The sequence below is a fragment of the Zonotrichia leucophrys genome, chromosome 12 (assembly GCF_028769735.1).
Source record: "Zonotrichia leucophrys gambelii isolate GWCS_2022_RI chromosome 12, RI_Zleu_2.0, whole genome shotgun sequence".
Taxonomy (NCBI): Eukaryota; Metazoa; Chordata; class Aves; order Passeriformes; family Passerellidae; genus Zonotrichia; species Zonotrichia leucophrys.
Window position 1 is genome coordinate 7,722,411 of NC_088182.1, and position 16,414 is coordinate 7,738,824.

Below are 16,414 nucleotides of genomic sequence, written 5' to 3' on the forward strand. Positions count from 1 at the left end.
AGGGCAACAGCACACACTGCAACATCGCTTTCCCCACTTGTAATGGTGTGACCCTCTGGTACTGCCAAGGGAAGTGCCCACACAATTAGCGAGGCTTTTCCCTGCGGGCTGCCCTCGGGCACGGCTGGCCCTGAGCACGGCGCTCCTGCACTCCCCGGTGTCCCTCAGCTCCGGGAGAGCTGGCACCGCCGGGGCGCCCACCGCGGCCCAGGAGCTGCTCGCCTCACCCTCCCCCTGTGCCCGCCACAAGCGGGGAAACCGGCGACAGCGAGGAAAATCGGCGATAAGGAGGAAAATCGGCGATAGGCAGCACAATCGGCCGCAGCCGCTCAGCCACCGTCCCAGCGGGCCCTGAAACCACGGCGACCCCGCCTCCCGGCCGTGCGCCACCACAGGCGGGGCCGCGCACGCGTGTCACAGCGGGACTGTAAGTCTCCATTTTGTGTCAATTTCACCCCTTGTCCCTGTCCCGGTCCCCGCTGCCGATCGCTCCAGCGGCAGGAGCGGGCTGCGGGCGCTGCCGGGGAGCCCGAGGGCAGCGCTGCCCGCTCCGTGAGGCGGTGCCGCTCCCGTGCCCTCAGCGCCCGCCGCCCCCTCACGGCCCCACCATGCTCCCGTCCCTCGCCACCGGATATTGAGATACCCTCGTGGGGACGTTTCGCGCTAATTAAAATTGTTTTATTTGTCCCTCGTGGCGATGCTGCGGCCCCTCGGTGAGCGGCAGAAATAGAATGTGTTATAGCAGATCCATTCATTCCCATGCTCAGCAGAACGCAAGATAGGCATTGCAACAGCCAACCCGTGCTTGCACCGCCGAGACTGAGCGGTCGCTGAAGTTTAAATTTCTGTGCAAGGCAGTAACGCTTAAAACCACTTCAGAAACCTTACATGCTTTGTCGAAGTGATCGATCAAGTGCTTTTATCCCAGTTCCTAAATGATTTTAGCTGAACATGGGTTGGCTGCGTGGCTATACCGTACACTAGATAAAGGTTGCTATGTTTTTTGAGGATAGCGTGTGTCTAAGGAATAGATTCATATTGCAGATTCCTAGTAACCCATTTCAGAAATTAATAAAATCAAGATTAAGGACAAGAAAAAGCCCCGCTCCCCTAAAATAGTCTTGTTCTTGGCTGTAGGATGGAACCTAAAATGTGACCCCAGGGATTTTCAGCTAAAAGTTTTGAGACAAAGAATTATTTTAGGTTTAAATTTTTTTTTTTGAGGGTGTAGTGTAATTTAAAATCTTACACGATTTTGTAATCTTAGAAACGAGTAAAATACAAAGTTCAGTTCAAGGAGCAATTGCACAATATGCCCACCTGTAAGCAGTTTTTAAAGTACTTAAGACATTACAGAACATGTGCTAAGATGTTAATTTAGAATTGAATCACTGAAATGTCTAATGGAAAAATGGCATTAAATATTTTGTCTTTTTTCTCAGGACACAATTTCTCATTGCAATAAATACCAGGTCCCCATATTTCATAACCTACATTTCCTTTCAAATGCAGTTTTAGACATTCTGAGTAATTTCAAATCTTTGAACAACAGGAGAGTACTTTTTCCTATCTTTAAAAGGTACATTCTGTGCGTTGAAAAATTCAAGTTAGGTGGAGCTGGCACCTCACCCGTGCCCATAGAAACCCTTCCTGCACAGCCCTCTGAGGAACAAGGAGACAGCACCAACAAAAGCACTGAGCTGTGCATGGAAACTGTGCAGACAGCTCACACTGGGGTGAAGCTGGAGTTCGGATAAAGTTGGGAAAAGCAGCCTACAGCCTCCTGTTACCTGTGCAAGCAGCCTGGGGCTGTGGCTGGTTCCCAGGAAAAAGTTGTGGAGGCAGCCATATTGTGGCAGTTCTAGTCTATAGACCCCACACTGGTTTTATCCTGTGTTTGCCTTAGTGCTGGGAAAAGCTGAATTTAGTTTACTTATCAATTTCACCACTTACTATGAAACCTTTCGTTTATTTCTTTCAGTTTGATTTTCTTTTTTTCCCCCCTTTTGGGACATTTTGCCAGAGGTGTTGCTAGTTTCATTCAATGGGAACTATTACTTTTAAAAGTATAACTATTCTAATCTAAGTTCTAGTTCGATCTCTTTGAAATGTACTATTATAATAATGCTAATTTAATTTGCATTGTAGTTTTAAGAAAACTTAGAAGAAATAGGGCAGGAATATATGAAAGCTGTGAGGTGTACTTGTTTTCATTCACTTATTTATTAAACATTTACTCAATTATTCAGATGCTTTTATTCAGCTTATAATTTTGTTTTCTTTGTTAAGGTTTGTGTCTCAGTCTTAGAGTGCAATGAGAATAATATGTTACACAAAGTCTGGAGTCATAGTGATATATTTTCATTTGACAGCCTTTGAAATGTGTGTTTGCAGTTTCCACTGACTTTGCTAGTGACCAAATTAATACTTTTACATTCTGGGAAAATTGGAGGATATATAGATGCTATTGGAAACAATGGGTCAACTCATGTAACTTAACACTGAACATGGGATTATCCACTTGTCTTGCATATTACAACTGTGTATGTACTTTATAGGATTTGCCTTTTTGTAGTTACAATGTATAATCCTCTCATTCGTTTTGTCATCTGTCACATGAATCCTTTTGTGAATTTGCAGAAAATTGAATTACTCAGTTTTATACATGTCAGTCATTCTTTCTTCTCCAGAATCTGCAGATTCAATTATGTCAATTACATGTATTTATATTATAATTTTGCCTATTTCTGCAAAGGTTAAAAATATTGTCACTTTCCAACTTTGTCAGCTGATTTGTGTATAGAGTGTCTTTAGTGTGTAAATAAACAGCTTCCGACAAATTGGCCATGCTTACTACAGAGGGCCAAATGTTGATATATTAAGATATATTAAGTCTCCAAGAAAAGCATTGTTGACTTCTGTAGCTCAGATCCTAACAGAAGAATGATTACAAAATGCAAATTGATTACTTTCAAGTATTTTGGTGCTGTGTAGGCGATGTTTAATTTTGTACATCAGTCTAAGTTGATCCAGTTGATCCAGTAGCATCCATATTTTCTCCTTATTAAAATAATATCTCAAGTGTCTTTTTTGCCTTCCTATAGATATTTTATCACTTAAATCTAAGTTATTCTTACAGAGCTACATCGTTTTGTTGCTTTGTTATTTCCATAAGCTCTAGGGGGAGATGGACGCTTTAAGAAAGTCTTAATAAATTACATTCATTCTTCTTGTCTTTCTCAACTCCACCAGTAATTTATCAAATAAAACTCTCAGACATGTTTGGGGCAATGTGTTCCTTGTGCATCCTTGCAGTTTATAACTCATGTTTTCCGAGTGCAGTGTTCAAATGCATATGTAATTGTGGTTTTTTGTTTGCTTGTTTGCTTTTTATTTCTTTCTTTCTTTTTAAGGCCTAACCAAATCTTTGGCCTTTTTTTTGCTGATAAAATGCCTGTTGGGTTCCTTTGGGTACCAAGGAGGGAAATGATTGTCCCTAAAGCTACAGGATAATTCTGAGTATCCATGGTAAACAGTCAATGTCAGAATAAGAAGCCATTCACTTTTGCATGTAAGTGTTTGTCGGGAAGGAGTCACCTCTACACATAATAACGTGCACACAAACTACAGATAAAATTGGGTTGTATGGGAAAAACAGCTTCATAATCAGCATTTCAAAAGCTTTACTGGTAAAAAGGGAACTTGCATTAGTTGAATATGATTCCTGTTGGAAAGGGTTGGATCTGGCCCGGATTGTGCCTAACCCAGCAGCCTCAGTGTCCCTGCAGTGTCACTGGGGACTGTGCAATTAGATTGCACTTGTGCTCTCTGTGACTCAGCTCTTGAAAGGGTTTCTGCAGAAGTTCCTCCTCCCTTCCCTTAAATTCCAAGACAGTCTGCTGACTGTATTCCTACATGGAACAGACTGGAAAATTGCTGAAAGAGCTCTCCTCCGCCAGTGCTTGCACTGTGAGGGGAATCCCCAGCTATGGAAGGCCCCAGAGTGGAGGTTCCTGGGACTGTAATCCCTGAGGGCGATGTGTCAGGGTGGGAGGGCTGAGGGGACCTGCAGAGGGGAGCTGGTCTTTGCACAGGTCCTGCAGATTGTTACAGTAAGGGGATAGAACTTTTCAAATTGATGGAGTGCTTCTCTTGGAAGTGGCGTGGCTATTCTAGTAGCAAACTTGAAAAATTGTAAAGAGGTCTTAGGGAAAAAAAGCTGGTTTTAATCTTTTGGACAGTACTAAAGAAAATGTTCTAATTGTGAGATTTAAATAAATCTTTTTATTTTATTCAGACGATGTGTTTCTCCTCTCATCAATTTGCACTGCAATACTGAATATTCCCAGTGTAGCTCATCAGATTTGCATTGTAACACATAACAACAGCTGCATTTTCCTGCTTCACATTTGTAGCTACTTAAAAGTACAGAATTTCTGTATTGGCACTGCAGTGATGCCTGTTACTTTATCAAAATAATGCTCTGTCTTGCTGCATGAGGAGCCAAAACTATTTGTGTCAATTCTTCTGAATATAAAGGGTTTTTAGCATTAATGTTTGCAGAGATTTAGCAAGGTCTTAAGTCACTAAAAATCTGATGTGTCTGGTAGGTATTGGCCTTGGCAGATGTTTTGTTGCTCAGAAGTCATTGCATACTGACTTGTTGGAATACTTTATATATGTCATTTAATTTGCTTTCAAAGTTATTTCTGAAATGTTAAAGAATAAGGCTTTAAATTGGCGTAGTGCTGATGCTTGGCACTAAGTATGCATATTATTTATCCTGTTCAGTGTTATTATGCAAATACTGAAAATTAAGTACCTTCTAAACTGTTTTGCTGGATTTGTGCACGAGTCTTAACTGAGAACTGAGAGATAATGAAGGCCTGTTAGAAAGCAGTAGGTAACACATGAGGCTCAAATTTGCATTTAGCTGGCATTAGGAATGAACATCAGTGTTCTGTTAGTGAAAACAAAATAATGATTCCTTAAACTTGTAGGAGTTAAAGTGTTTCATAGGGACTTTGGATTTTGAAATAGCTTTTAAATAGCATTAATGCAGTGATGTTTTTCTAGATGGTCACTAAAATAAAAAGGTGCTTGATTTTATTGTTTTCTCTTGTCACTACTTTGCCTGTTTTGATGGTTTACCTGACTTTTGCTACCTTCCTGATACTTCCCTTTCAGAAAGAAGAAAAAGGAAAAAAAAGGAAAAATCATTAACTTTGTATACTTTATCCATGATCTTTTAGGCCTTTTTATGAATCAAAACCAATAGCTTCATTACTTGCTTGTTTAATATACAGCAGCAGAGCAACCTAGCTGACAGTCTTTAGATCCATCCTCTGTGAAATGACTTTGAAATTGCACTTACAGAGAAATGTATATCTTCTTTTTATTTCTTGTGATGTGACATCTAATGATTTCAGGCTTTCAGTCTCTTTTTAGTGCATGTTGTGTTATTAAATATTTAAGAATTATATGGTTGTGATGAATCCTATTTCAGAAGAGCAGAATTTGGTTCATTGCAGAGAAATTTTCAGGTGATATTTGTTTTTAGAACATTCAATATTAAAAAGAGAGGGGGGGAAGGTCAGAAGGGAGCTTGCCTAAATCTGGGGTTTATGAGTCTCTTAAGTCTTATTTTTGCTTAGGCAGATGTTTTGCTGAAGAAAATATGTAGTCTTGTTTAAAAATATGGTTAGGTTCACATAATTATCAAAAAACCAAAATGCAGACAAACAGAGCTCAAATGAAGACCTAATGGTCTATTTAATATTTTTCTAGAAAATTTTAATGTCCAGGAATTCAGCTTCCATTGCTCTGCAAGCCTTTGTAGGAGTTGGATTTAAACTGCAGTGATGTTGTTGTTTGGGGAAGTGTTGATTGTCAAACTATTGTCAACTAAAGTGTTCAGCTGTCATTATAGACTGGTGTAAGACTGGTTATTTGCCTTATAAAAACTGTAGTTTTAAAATATTTATATTATTAAATATATTTATATTATAAATGTAAGTTTTTATAAGTGTAGCTATCATGAGTTGTCCTACTAAGGACTGAATTGGAAAAGGGAGAATACAGAGAGCATTCTTGGCTCTCCCACTGTAGCAATGCAACTGTTCAGTGGGGGATAATAAATAGTTGTGGGGTGGGAATAGCTATTTGTTTGCAACTTTGTAACAAAAATCAGGATTAGGGTTTGAAGTTCTATGAGAGGATTTTAATCAGGAAAGAGGTGGTTGGATATTGAAGCTAAACAGTGCAAAGAATTTAGTCAGGATACAATTTGAGGTACTCGAAGGTTAGACAAAACAGTGTAGGTATTTTAGTGTAGGTATTTTGATAGGAGTAGTCAAGTAAATGAAAATTACTTTCTCAGGAAAACAAGTTTTTTTAAAGGTGTTTGTTTGCCTAAAGATGTAGAAAATTGCTTAAAAATTTGAAAGGAAAATATGAAACCAGAAGTTCTATTCCGTTTGGCAGCTGCTTTTCCTTTATTTTTCTAGTGTAATGTTTCTTTTTTGGTTGTGTGTGAGCATTCATTGAATATTGAAAATAGGAATACGAAGGCAGCATTAGAAGGGATAAAATCATTCTACAATATTTGCTAAATGTTTTATAGTTATTGTAACACATTGTAACAGGTTCTCTGTGTATTGAGACTGGATGATGCAGTTATCAGTATTTTCCAATATTGTAAGGAGCCACCCACTGCACTCAGTGTGATTTATTTTCAGGTGCCAGGGCCTCTGTAACTCTGTTTGCAAGGTCAGAATGCTTCACACTGACAGACTGTGCAAGTGTCTGTACACAGTGATCAGCTCCCTTCTCAGCTCCCTGATAAGCTGAATAAATTAAACTCCTTAGTAGGAAAAGATGAGGATATCAGATAGCTGTTGCAGACAAGCTGTAAAATTCTCTGTGAGTAAAGGAGAGAGAAGAAGACCAGAAGAATGTGGCTGAAGAGAAATGTGGTTGTTGCCATAATCTGAAAGGGTTGGCTGGCCTGCAGCACTTTCAGAGAATGAATCAGTGACACACAAATGGAGGAATGCTGTTCTGGAAAGCTGTGTTGTGCATGATCCCACCTCAACACGTGTTAGCTCTCAGCAAAGCTGGTTTTCAGAACGCTGTTCTCTTGCTTATTGGCTCAGAGGCCACATGAAATAGTACCAGGTTTGCTCACGATGGATAAAGGGAACAAATTCCTTAGAAACACATTTGACTCATCTTGCTGCTCATAAGAATTTCAAGAGTAGTACAGGTTCTACAAAGAAACAGCCAATATAGAAAATTCATTTGTGAGCCATGAATACTTACAATTTCATATAGTTAACAGTATTTACTTTACATTTCCTTTCCAGCTTTTCTAAGTGGTTTATTAAACTGAACATCTCCTTGTAAATGCTAAGTGAAGCTTTAAAAGCAACTAGACCAGGAGTAATTTGGACTGGTAGTGTTAGATAAAAGTGCAGTATTTGACAAAGCTATGTTATCATATTGCATCCCCCAGCTGGGCAAATAATTAATGAAGATCTCTGTCCTGCTCACTGTTGCTTTTTCTCAAAAGTACCAGTGCCAAACTTCAGCTTTTAAAGTGCCTTTGTTTAGTTGCATTTTACTCTTATGCTGTCTCTTCCAGCTTGGGCAGAATCCTCTTGTTGCTGTTGGCATGGAAGCTCTGATTTGATGGAGGTTGAACATTGTGAACCTAAACAAGGCTTTTGGCTCCCCATGCTAATAATTCTCATTTCATCAGGCACAAGTGATAGAAGCACTTGCAGTGACCTGCTCTGGGGCTTCTATAAAATATAATTTTTGACTCCTGGTGTAACATCTGTCCTTCCACAAAGGAAGGTGCTGCCAGCTAGTTCAGCTAAGGCTCATTTGTGCATATTTCTGAGAACTTCTGCTCTTTGTAACTAGAGGTTTTTTTGCTAGTCAGCACTGCTTGTCAGGTTTTTGCTGTAGATCTTGATATTTTTTGGTCATTAGCTCTGAAAAATCTAAGATAATCAATGGAATTGAGAAGCTTTAAGCAGCCATTGTATGCTAGATGATCAAGGAGGTAACTACAGGCCACTCCTACAAAACCTGATTTTTAAAATATTTGTGTAAATTAATTTTTTTTCTTTTGATGTCAAGTCTTCATCTTACCTGAGAAGATTTCTATGTGCATAACTGGCAGAAAGGGCTTTTCTGTCTAGAGCTGAGTTATGCAACTTAGCCTGATATTGAGGGAATAGAATTTCAGAGGAATCCTTTCTGAAAAGATCTTATCTTAGGGATATTTAAAAAAATATTTAAAGATGGTATTGTTTTTGTAAAATGTTTTCTTTTTCTTTCCCTAAGTAGTTTTGTCATCTTTGTGCTACTACAAGGAACCTGAGACAGACTAACATTGTGCAAATCTGATTAAAATTATCTGTGCTGTTTCAAAGGTCAGGCACACTCAGTGAATTTGCTTTCAAATTATTTTGTTTATTCTGTGTACGTATGCATCTTGAACTCTATAAAGGTCAGAAGAAGAGATTCATTTTGGAATTTAAAATAAGTTGGATTTTTATTGCTGGATGCCCTGGTTAGTTTCATTTGAGCTGATGAAACTTGTTTTCCTTTGTTGGTTTTGTTCTGCTGTCAGTTTTATTTTTCTTGTGAAACTTGTTTGTAACTATGAAGTCTATTTGAAAATAAGACAGTATCAGTAATGCATTTTATTTTTTTAGTATTTTATGTGATCTTGAAAATGAAGTACTATTTGTACAAATTAAATAGTAGCCTTACTTAGTTTTTGGTTTCTTGGCTTCTTTAATTCATCTGATAGACTGTTTTATCAACTAGAATAATATATTTAAAGGATACACAGCCTTTAACTGTCTCTTGCCACAAATGGTTTAATAAAATAGGCTTTGTGATGCAATTCCTGTAGAATTTATAAGAGTCCTGCTATTAATGTTCAGGCTGAATAATATAACCACAAAAGGATTCGTGTGTGTCTTGTGAAGTGTAACTAATTGCAGTTTTCAGTCACAGAAAAAGTGACAATTAGCAAGAAATTGGGCTTCTGTTAAATTCAAAAGGAACTGCATTGCAAGAGCCTAATGTTTGTCCTAAAAAAGGCTGTTATATAAATCCCCTTGCATTCCAGTTCTGTCTCTAGAATGGTTGAAATATTTGGGGTTGTTTGACACAAAAAAAATAATCTGCAGGATTAATGAAGAAATTTTCAAAACAATAATAATGATTTTAACTAAGAAACGAGTATATTTGTCCAAGTTTACATTCACTTGAAAAGTCTTGAGCTGTTTAACCAAATCAGATTTTCCTGTCAAGAGCATTCTGACATTTTCTTTTCTGACTTAAGGAGGTGAAATCTGAATGAGGCAGAATGTGCCGATTAAATGAACACAGTACTAGAACTTAACAACATTCTGTGTTTTAAAGCACATTTTACTGGAAGGATGGACAAATTGTGCAGTTATATGCGAGGTTAAGAAAATTGTTTTGAGGCTTTTTATGTGTAGAAGAATGTAAGTCTCATGTGGGCAGTTCTGTCTCATGTGGGCGGTTGTGGTGCTTTCAGAAGTAAGGAATAGATGTTGTAAGCAGAGCACTTGTCTGCCGTGCCAGAGATTGGCTCTGTGTGTATTTAACCTGCAGTTGCTTCAGTCTGTGTGGATGTAACCAGGCTTGGCCATCAGTAGCAACACACTGTTTTCTTTTTAGTTTATGAAAAAAAACCCATTTAAAACTGCTTTAGCAAGTCAGGCATTTGCCTGGTTGGCTCTAATTTCATCGGGCAGACTTGGACTGTTGGGTGCCTCCTTTGAAGGACACAGAAGATGGTGGAGCCTCAACTGGGTGCCTTTGCTTCTGGGGGTTTTGCCAAGATGCTGCTCCTGCTTTGAGGCTCTTATTTTTCTTGCCTGCTTCTTACTAATTAGTATAATTTGTAAGCTTCCCTCCACTGATTCATTATTTTTGGTAGCAGGCACTGTCATTTCTCTTTACCTGAGTGTTTTCAATGAGGAAGATTTCTGTGTCAGCTTTTCCTCAGCTTTGCTGTTTGAGTCCTACTCCATTAATTAACTTCAGTGTTTTATACCTGTTGTGAGATGTAGCCTTCCCAGTGCTGCAACTGAAGCTGTAGCTGTTAGGCCTTGACAGTGTAATTTAAGAAAAATTTTAAAAATTTAAATTTGGGAATTTTACGATATTACGATTTAGAATACATTTTATAACAAAAAAACCCAAAATTCCAAGCATTGTGTGTACTTGACTTACTTAGAAAAATTTCTGTTAAATAATATGTTATCCTGTTTTTCACTTTCTCAGGTGTCAGGGGAAAAATTACCTTCTAGTCTTGTGATATTGACACTTTTCATGTCACGTTAATTCTGATGCATGGCTGGTTTTTAGAAGACTTGCTTAGGTGGGATAACATCCCAGCGTGATGGATGCTGTGATGGCACAGCTCTGAGAGGAGAGCTTGAGGGTACTGACGAGTATCAGGGTCTGAAAGCAGGGGAGAGAGAAGAACAGAAAGGAAGAAATGGTGGAAATATTGTTCTTTAGAGGAAGATTCATAACACTTAACTTTGGGAGTGATATATATGGGCTGGTGTTGCACATAATCAGGATTCTGGCTTATATAAATACTTTGGATGCTACTTAGAGCTTCTAAAATTACTTTTTTATTTTCTTCCAGAGCTATGTTACGATATAGAATGACATTAATTTTCATACACTTACATGTAATAAAACATCTTTACCAGTGGACATCTTTTTTATACAAAATAAACTCTTTTGAAAAGTTTGGGGTTGGTAGTAGATTCTAAGGTATTAGGTACCAAGCATCCTGTGAGATAAATTTGGAATCCTAGAATGAGGAATACTTTGTCCTTGAATTTTTTTGTTATTATTGGGTACTGAGACCAGAGCAGTGGCTTTCTGTGTATGGAAATTTGGTGTATGGTGTGACTGTGCTATGGTGGGCGCTGCATAATCATGTACTTTGCTGTGTTTGCATGTTTATTTTGTTGTATTGTCATTAGGAAGCTTTTAATGGCTGTTTCTACTGCAGTGTAGGAGTTACTTCCTAGATAGAATTCTCTAATGGATGGTTTCAAACTGGTGTAGCTTTATCTGAATATATATATATATTAATTTTGATATATTATGTTGAATCTGTTTGCTGCCATGTTGTGGTGGATTGCTTCGGTTCCCTTGGGTGCTTCTCTTTTATTCTGTGTGTGCAATGCAGGTGATTCTGGGAACATTCTGGGACTCTTCCTTTCAGATTCCTGTGGATATGCACTGCAAACAATGGAAACTCAATCTGATCACAGCTGATGTTTTCTGAAATACAAAGCATGCAAGTGCCTCGCTGTTCTGCAGTTGTGTGTGCACCTGGGATGGCAAATATCAGTGGCTGCTCTTGTCTTCTGGCGACAGCGCTGCTGCTTTTGTGCCTGTAAACTCCTGAGGCTGAAAAGTTGTGCCTGGATTCTTCCTTTGAGCATTATTCATTCTGTCCATATATATCATGTGTTTCTCTTGTTATCTGCTTAGGGCTCCATGCTCAAAATTGGCTGAATTAGTTATGCATTTGTTGAGTTCCCTTTTGTTTTGGAGAATGTGTACCATGTCTTCAGGAAGTTTGAAGAAAAAACTGGAGAATTATAAAGAATTAAGTATTGTGGGTGCTGATGAAAAACCTAAGCCAGAAAAAAATTTGATAGCATTGTTTAAATAACTTCTCATAAATGTGTAAGATTCTCATTAGTCCAACATCAGAAGTCTAATGAATATTAATGAATGAGATCAAAGACATTTAGAAATCAAAGCAAGTAAACAACAATTATTTTTAAGAATTACATAAGTTTTTAACTGCACAAAATTATGAATCATCTTAATGGTATGGCTCCATGAGAAGTTTTTCTTGAAAATATTTTTCCCTGAAAATTTTTGTGTTGAACTAGAAAGGCAAGTATGTAACATAAACCAGAAAAATAGATATATCAAAACCTGAAATATTTAAAATGTCTTCATTTTGCTGTATCGAAATACCTAAGTTAAACTGTGGAGTCTAACAGGCTGGGAATTTTTACTTGGCCTGAGTCCATGATTTGAGCTTGACTCAGACTGTCAACACAAATTGGTAAATATTGAGAAGGAAATTACTTTTGGATGTCTCAGACCTTTAATGTTTCCTTCTACATTTCTAGTACTTTTGGACTAAATGTGTCCGTGCTGAAACATATACATAGTGTAATTCTGTTAAAAAAGATGGCTTTACACATCATTTAATGCATACAAGATTTTGATCATCAAATATCAGAGTATGACCAGAACTATCTTCATCTTATTATCTGCTTTTCCAAATCTTATCTAGAACCAGCATGTGGTGTGACCTGTATACCACAGTTATTTAATCTTTGAACAGTACATGCTTGTAATATAGTATGGGGTATTCCAGCATCACAGTATGGTGTGAGTAAATCTTCCAAGACTGAGGGAAATAATTTGAACAATTTATTAAATATTGCTTTTGATTTACCTTTACATTTTTACGACCCTTCATTTAATAATTCTTTTATTTCACTAAAAAAAAAACAAGCTTAATTTTTTATAAGATGGTGATCTAAAAATCAAAATAATAGATGCAGGCATGTGTTCAGGCATCTTTTATTTTTATTACAGCAATTAACGAAAACATTTTCTATCTGTACAATTTTCTTTAGAAGTCTGTGATGATTTTAATGCATTTAATCCACGAAGGCCATAATGGTGCTGTAACTCCAAAGGCCCCACTCCCCTGGTGCCACATGGAGAGCGCTGTGCCCATAAAGCACCCGCTCGCTCTGGGCAACAGTGACATTATTTGACAGTTTGTGATTCCAACGAACCTCAATGGCAAAGAGGATCCTTCAAATACTGTCAGAGAAACAGTTTCATTTTGAACTTGGATATAAAGCTAATGGTATCTAACAGCTTTTAGTGTCAGTGAATCAAATTCCTCAAGTAGAAAGGAGGGGTGACATTCTGTTTTAAAGTGACCGTATGTTTGACCCAGTTTGGCGATGGCGGTGTCATCACAATTGTATCTTGCTGCTGTAGGCTCTTGCAGCCTGACAGGCGGAACAAGTTGCTTTAGCTCACAGAGCTCATCTGTCACACTGAGCAGCTTGCAGCTTTCTGTTATCTGAATGAAATGTGGAGCGAGGACTTCTCCCTGCTCCCTGCCTATCAGCATAGTCAGCAACCTGCTCACACCCCATGCACATGAAATGAAATGGTAGAAGAAGAATTAAAAAAACTATTTCCAGAGATGCAAATGTAAGCCACATTTAATAATTAAATGACATGTGGTTCAAAAATAATAATTAAAAAAAGCATGTACAGGAACTAGATGGAAAGTTAATTTCCAAAGAAGAATTGCAATTTCCTTATCTGAAATGAGAGATGGAAACTTTTAATTGTATATTTAAGACCCAAAACTAAAAACAGTTTTATAATTTGGTAGGGCAGTGACAGGCATCTCTTTTTTCATCATGAGCACTTACTTAGCATTTGAAGTGTTCAAACCTTTATTGAGATTTTATTACATTTTCCCAAAATAGTGCATCTAGAATTTTGTACCTTAGGCTAAAATCTTGCCATAATCTCTCCATTCTTTGTAGTTCTGTAATAGGAGCAGTGTTAGGGCACTGAGTTTGGGCTGGTTGCTCTTTGAAGTTCATATGTGACTGGCTGTTTTATTATTGCAATGACCAATTTTTACTTGTTTTTAGAATATTGGCAAAAGGTGCACAAACCATAATTCTTAGTAAATGCTAATTAGTGTTTTTTCCTATGTTAAGCATTGGAAGAAATTTTTCTAACCTGTTATGTCTAGTTTTAAAAATGTTTTTACTAGAGTAAAATTTCCAAATAAAACTTCAGCCAGGAACAACTACCAAGTGATTTTTGTTTGTTATAATAATAATAATGATTGTGGCAGTCCACAAACAAAATGATCCACATGTGACACATGTTAGGAATGCCTTCTGTTATTCAAAAATGAGATAGATTATAGCTGGGGAGAAACCTGTTAATAATGTTTTATTCAGAGTGATGCTGTACGACATTATTCAAAAGGAACACACCAGTTGGAGTTTTCATCATGGAAATGATGAGCTGAATCACCCCAGTCTAATGAAAAACAGGACTATGGAATGTATAGTGTGAATCTGTGAATTAGGAAGATATTTATATCTTTGGATTTTGCAGCTTCAGTGGAATAGAAAGGGTCGTTCTGTGATCGATGGATTTGTGGTGAATTGCACAAGATCTGAGAAAATGAGGATTGCATTTATCACATCCAAGGGGAATGTTGAAGTGTGTGTCTGCCCATAACCCCATCAGTGGTAAAATGATGACAGTGTGCCTTTGGGAGATACCAATCAATATGACTGTTGTAAAGCTCAACAACGACTGATTTCATTCTATCTGATGAGCTCTGGGGGTGGCTTAGAGAGCTGTGGAAAGGAAAAAACAAAAATATCAGGTTTGTACCCAAGACCTGCTTTGCAAAAGTTTGAAATAAATCTCATGAAAATGAAATGAGACATAATGTTCTAGGTTTGAAAAATTATATAAAGATGTTCAGCTGAATTTTGTTTATCTGGTCATTATAGATAGCACATACACACTAAATAATCATTGAGAGCATGACACAGAACCAGAATGAGTGTGCAATGAACTTTCCAGAGTGCAGTTAGTTGGGAAAACCAGTGGTTCTTGGCCTCCTTAAAACAAAGTAAAAAAAAAAAAAGAAGTTGATGATAATTCATTCAGAAAGCTCACTGGTTTGCTCAACAGAAATAAATCCTATGATTTCTGACCAGAATAAATCATTGGCAATGTCACAGATGAAGAATATCCAAAACAAGCTTAGAAGTAAAATGTAAGTGAGCAAGAACATTTTAAAAAGCAGAAAGCTGCTGCTTCTGTCACAAAACCTGTAACATATAAAGGCTAAAATATATTTCATATATTGTTTTTCTTTTCCCAGTAAGAACTCTAAAACCTGAATCAGATTTAACCTGAATCAGATTTTCTGTGGACAAGAGTGAGGGATTTCTGAGGGAATAACCCAAATGCATGCTGATAAAAACATGCATCCGTAATGTACATAGGTGCACTTAAAATCTCTCTAAATATTTTCAGCAGTGATAAAGACAAAAGTACCTGAAATCTGTGGTGCTATTTCCTAACTCTGAATTTCCTAGCTAAAAGATCTCCAGCTTTGTTCCTTCACTTGACCTGTTTTTGTTGGAATGGGTCTCTTACTCCTTATGAAGCCAGCTCTTGCTAGTCTAAATAATTTGAAGAATAATTATAATTTAGGTGCAATTCTGAAATTAAAGGAGAGAAGAGGTGAAAGTGGGAGTTTTTTTGGCAGCCGTGACAAGGTGCAGACAAGAAGTAATTCTCCATCAATTTTTCCAGGAAAACTGAAGGAACGACTCAAACAATTTTGGTTTTGCAGAAATTTGTGTTTCTTTTTGTGCTAAACTTAGATAAAAATTGTACCTAGCGTTATGAGGTAGAGATTGATAGTTGTACAGATCAGAAGAGATCACTGAAGTTCTTCCTTTGAACTCCTGCATGGGGAATGTAAAGTCTCTCATTTCCCTCGATGGAGGCTGGTAACGCTCGGCTGAAGTGGATCTGCTGGAAAGCTTCTCTTCATTTGAAGAGACTGAGAGGGATTCAGTGCCCACTTCCCTTGGTAGTTAGTTCTACCTATTTTTTAATCATCTTCCACATTAAACTTGGGGTTGTACAAGTTCATGTTTTCTCTGTGTTGAGTTGTCTCGCTGACATGCAAGGCAGTCCCTTTTAACTTCTGTGGCAAATTGGCATTGACCAAAATTGCTTCAGCCTTGGTCTGAAGCTGTCCATGTACAGGACTGCTGGATTCAGTGTTAGTGACCAAACTATGGGGTCATTAAAGCAGTAGAGGGAAGAAACATCTGTTTGTACAGCCTTTTTCCATACAGTGGTAGCTGTACCAAATAAACATGATTATTAATGTATAGGCCAAACATGTATTTATTATCCCTTTGTAGTCCCACATTACAGAAGGAGGATACTCTAAAGGTAAGTGTATTTCTTACATTGCAGTGATAAGCATTGCCTCACACCCTTTGTGTTGCATTCACAGATCTGCATGCAGAGATTGAAGCTAAAGCTGACAGGACAACTTCTTTAGCCACCTGGCTTCACTATCAGAAAAAAAGGGTGAGTGATAAAGGGAAAATGTAAAGAAAGTTGATATGCTGGAAGTTGATATGCTGAGGGTCTCCAAATCTTAGAGAATAAGTGCTGACTTCTGCTTTGTTCACAGTGGTTAAGTTGTGCTTGTGTA

General features: G+C 37.8%; 1 protein-coding gene across 4 annotated transcripts in view; it reads left to right on the top strand.

Annotated features, from left to right (window-relative positions):
* The first annotated feature begins 277 nt into the window (after positions 1-277).
* FHIT (fragile histidine triad diadenosine triphosphatase) overlaps positions 278-16,414 on the top strand; it is a 512,254-nt gene continuing 496,117 nt past the window's right edge. For 2 of the 4 annotated variants that reach the window (XM_064724138.1, XM_064724141.1), the window contains exons 1-2: positions 444-713; positions 16,211-16,287. Coding sequence is in view for 1 of the 4 variants with exons in the window: in XM_064724141.1 (XP_064580211.1) it covers positions 698-713; positions 16,211-16,287 (93 nt within the window). In the remaining 3 variants the exon portion in view is untranslated. The other 2 variants (XM_064724137.1, XM_064724140.1) reach the window with 2 other exon arrangements.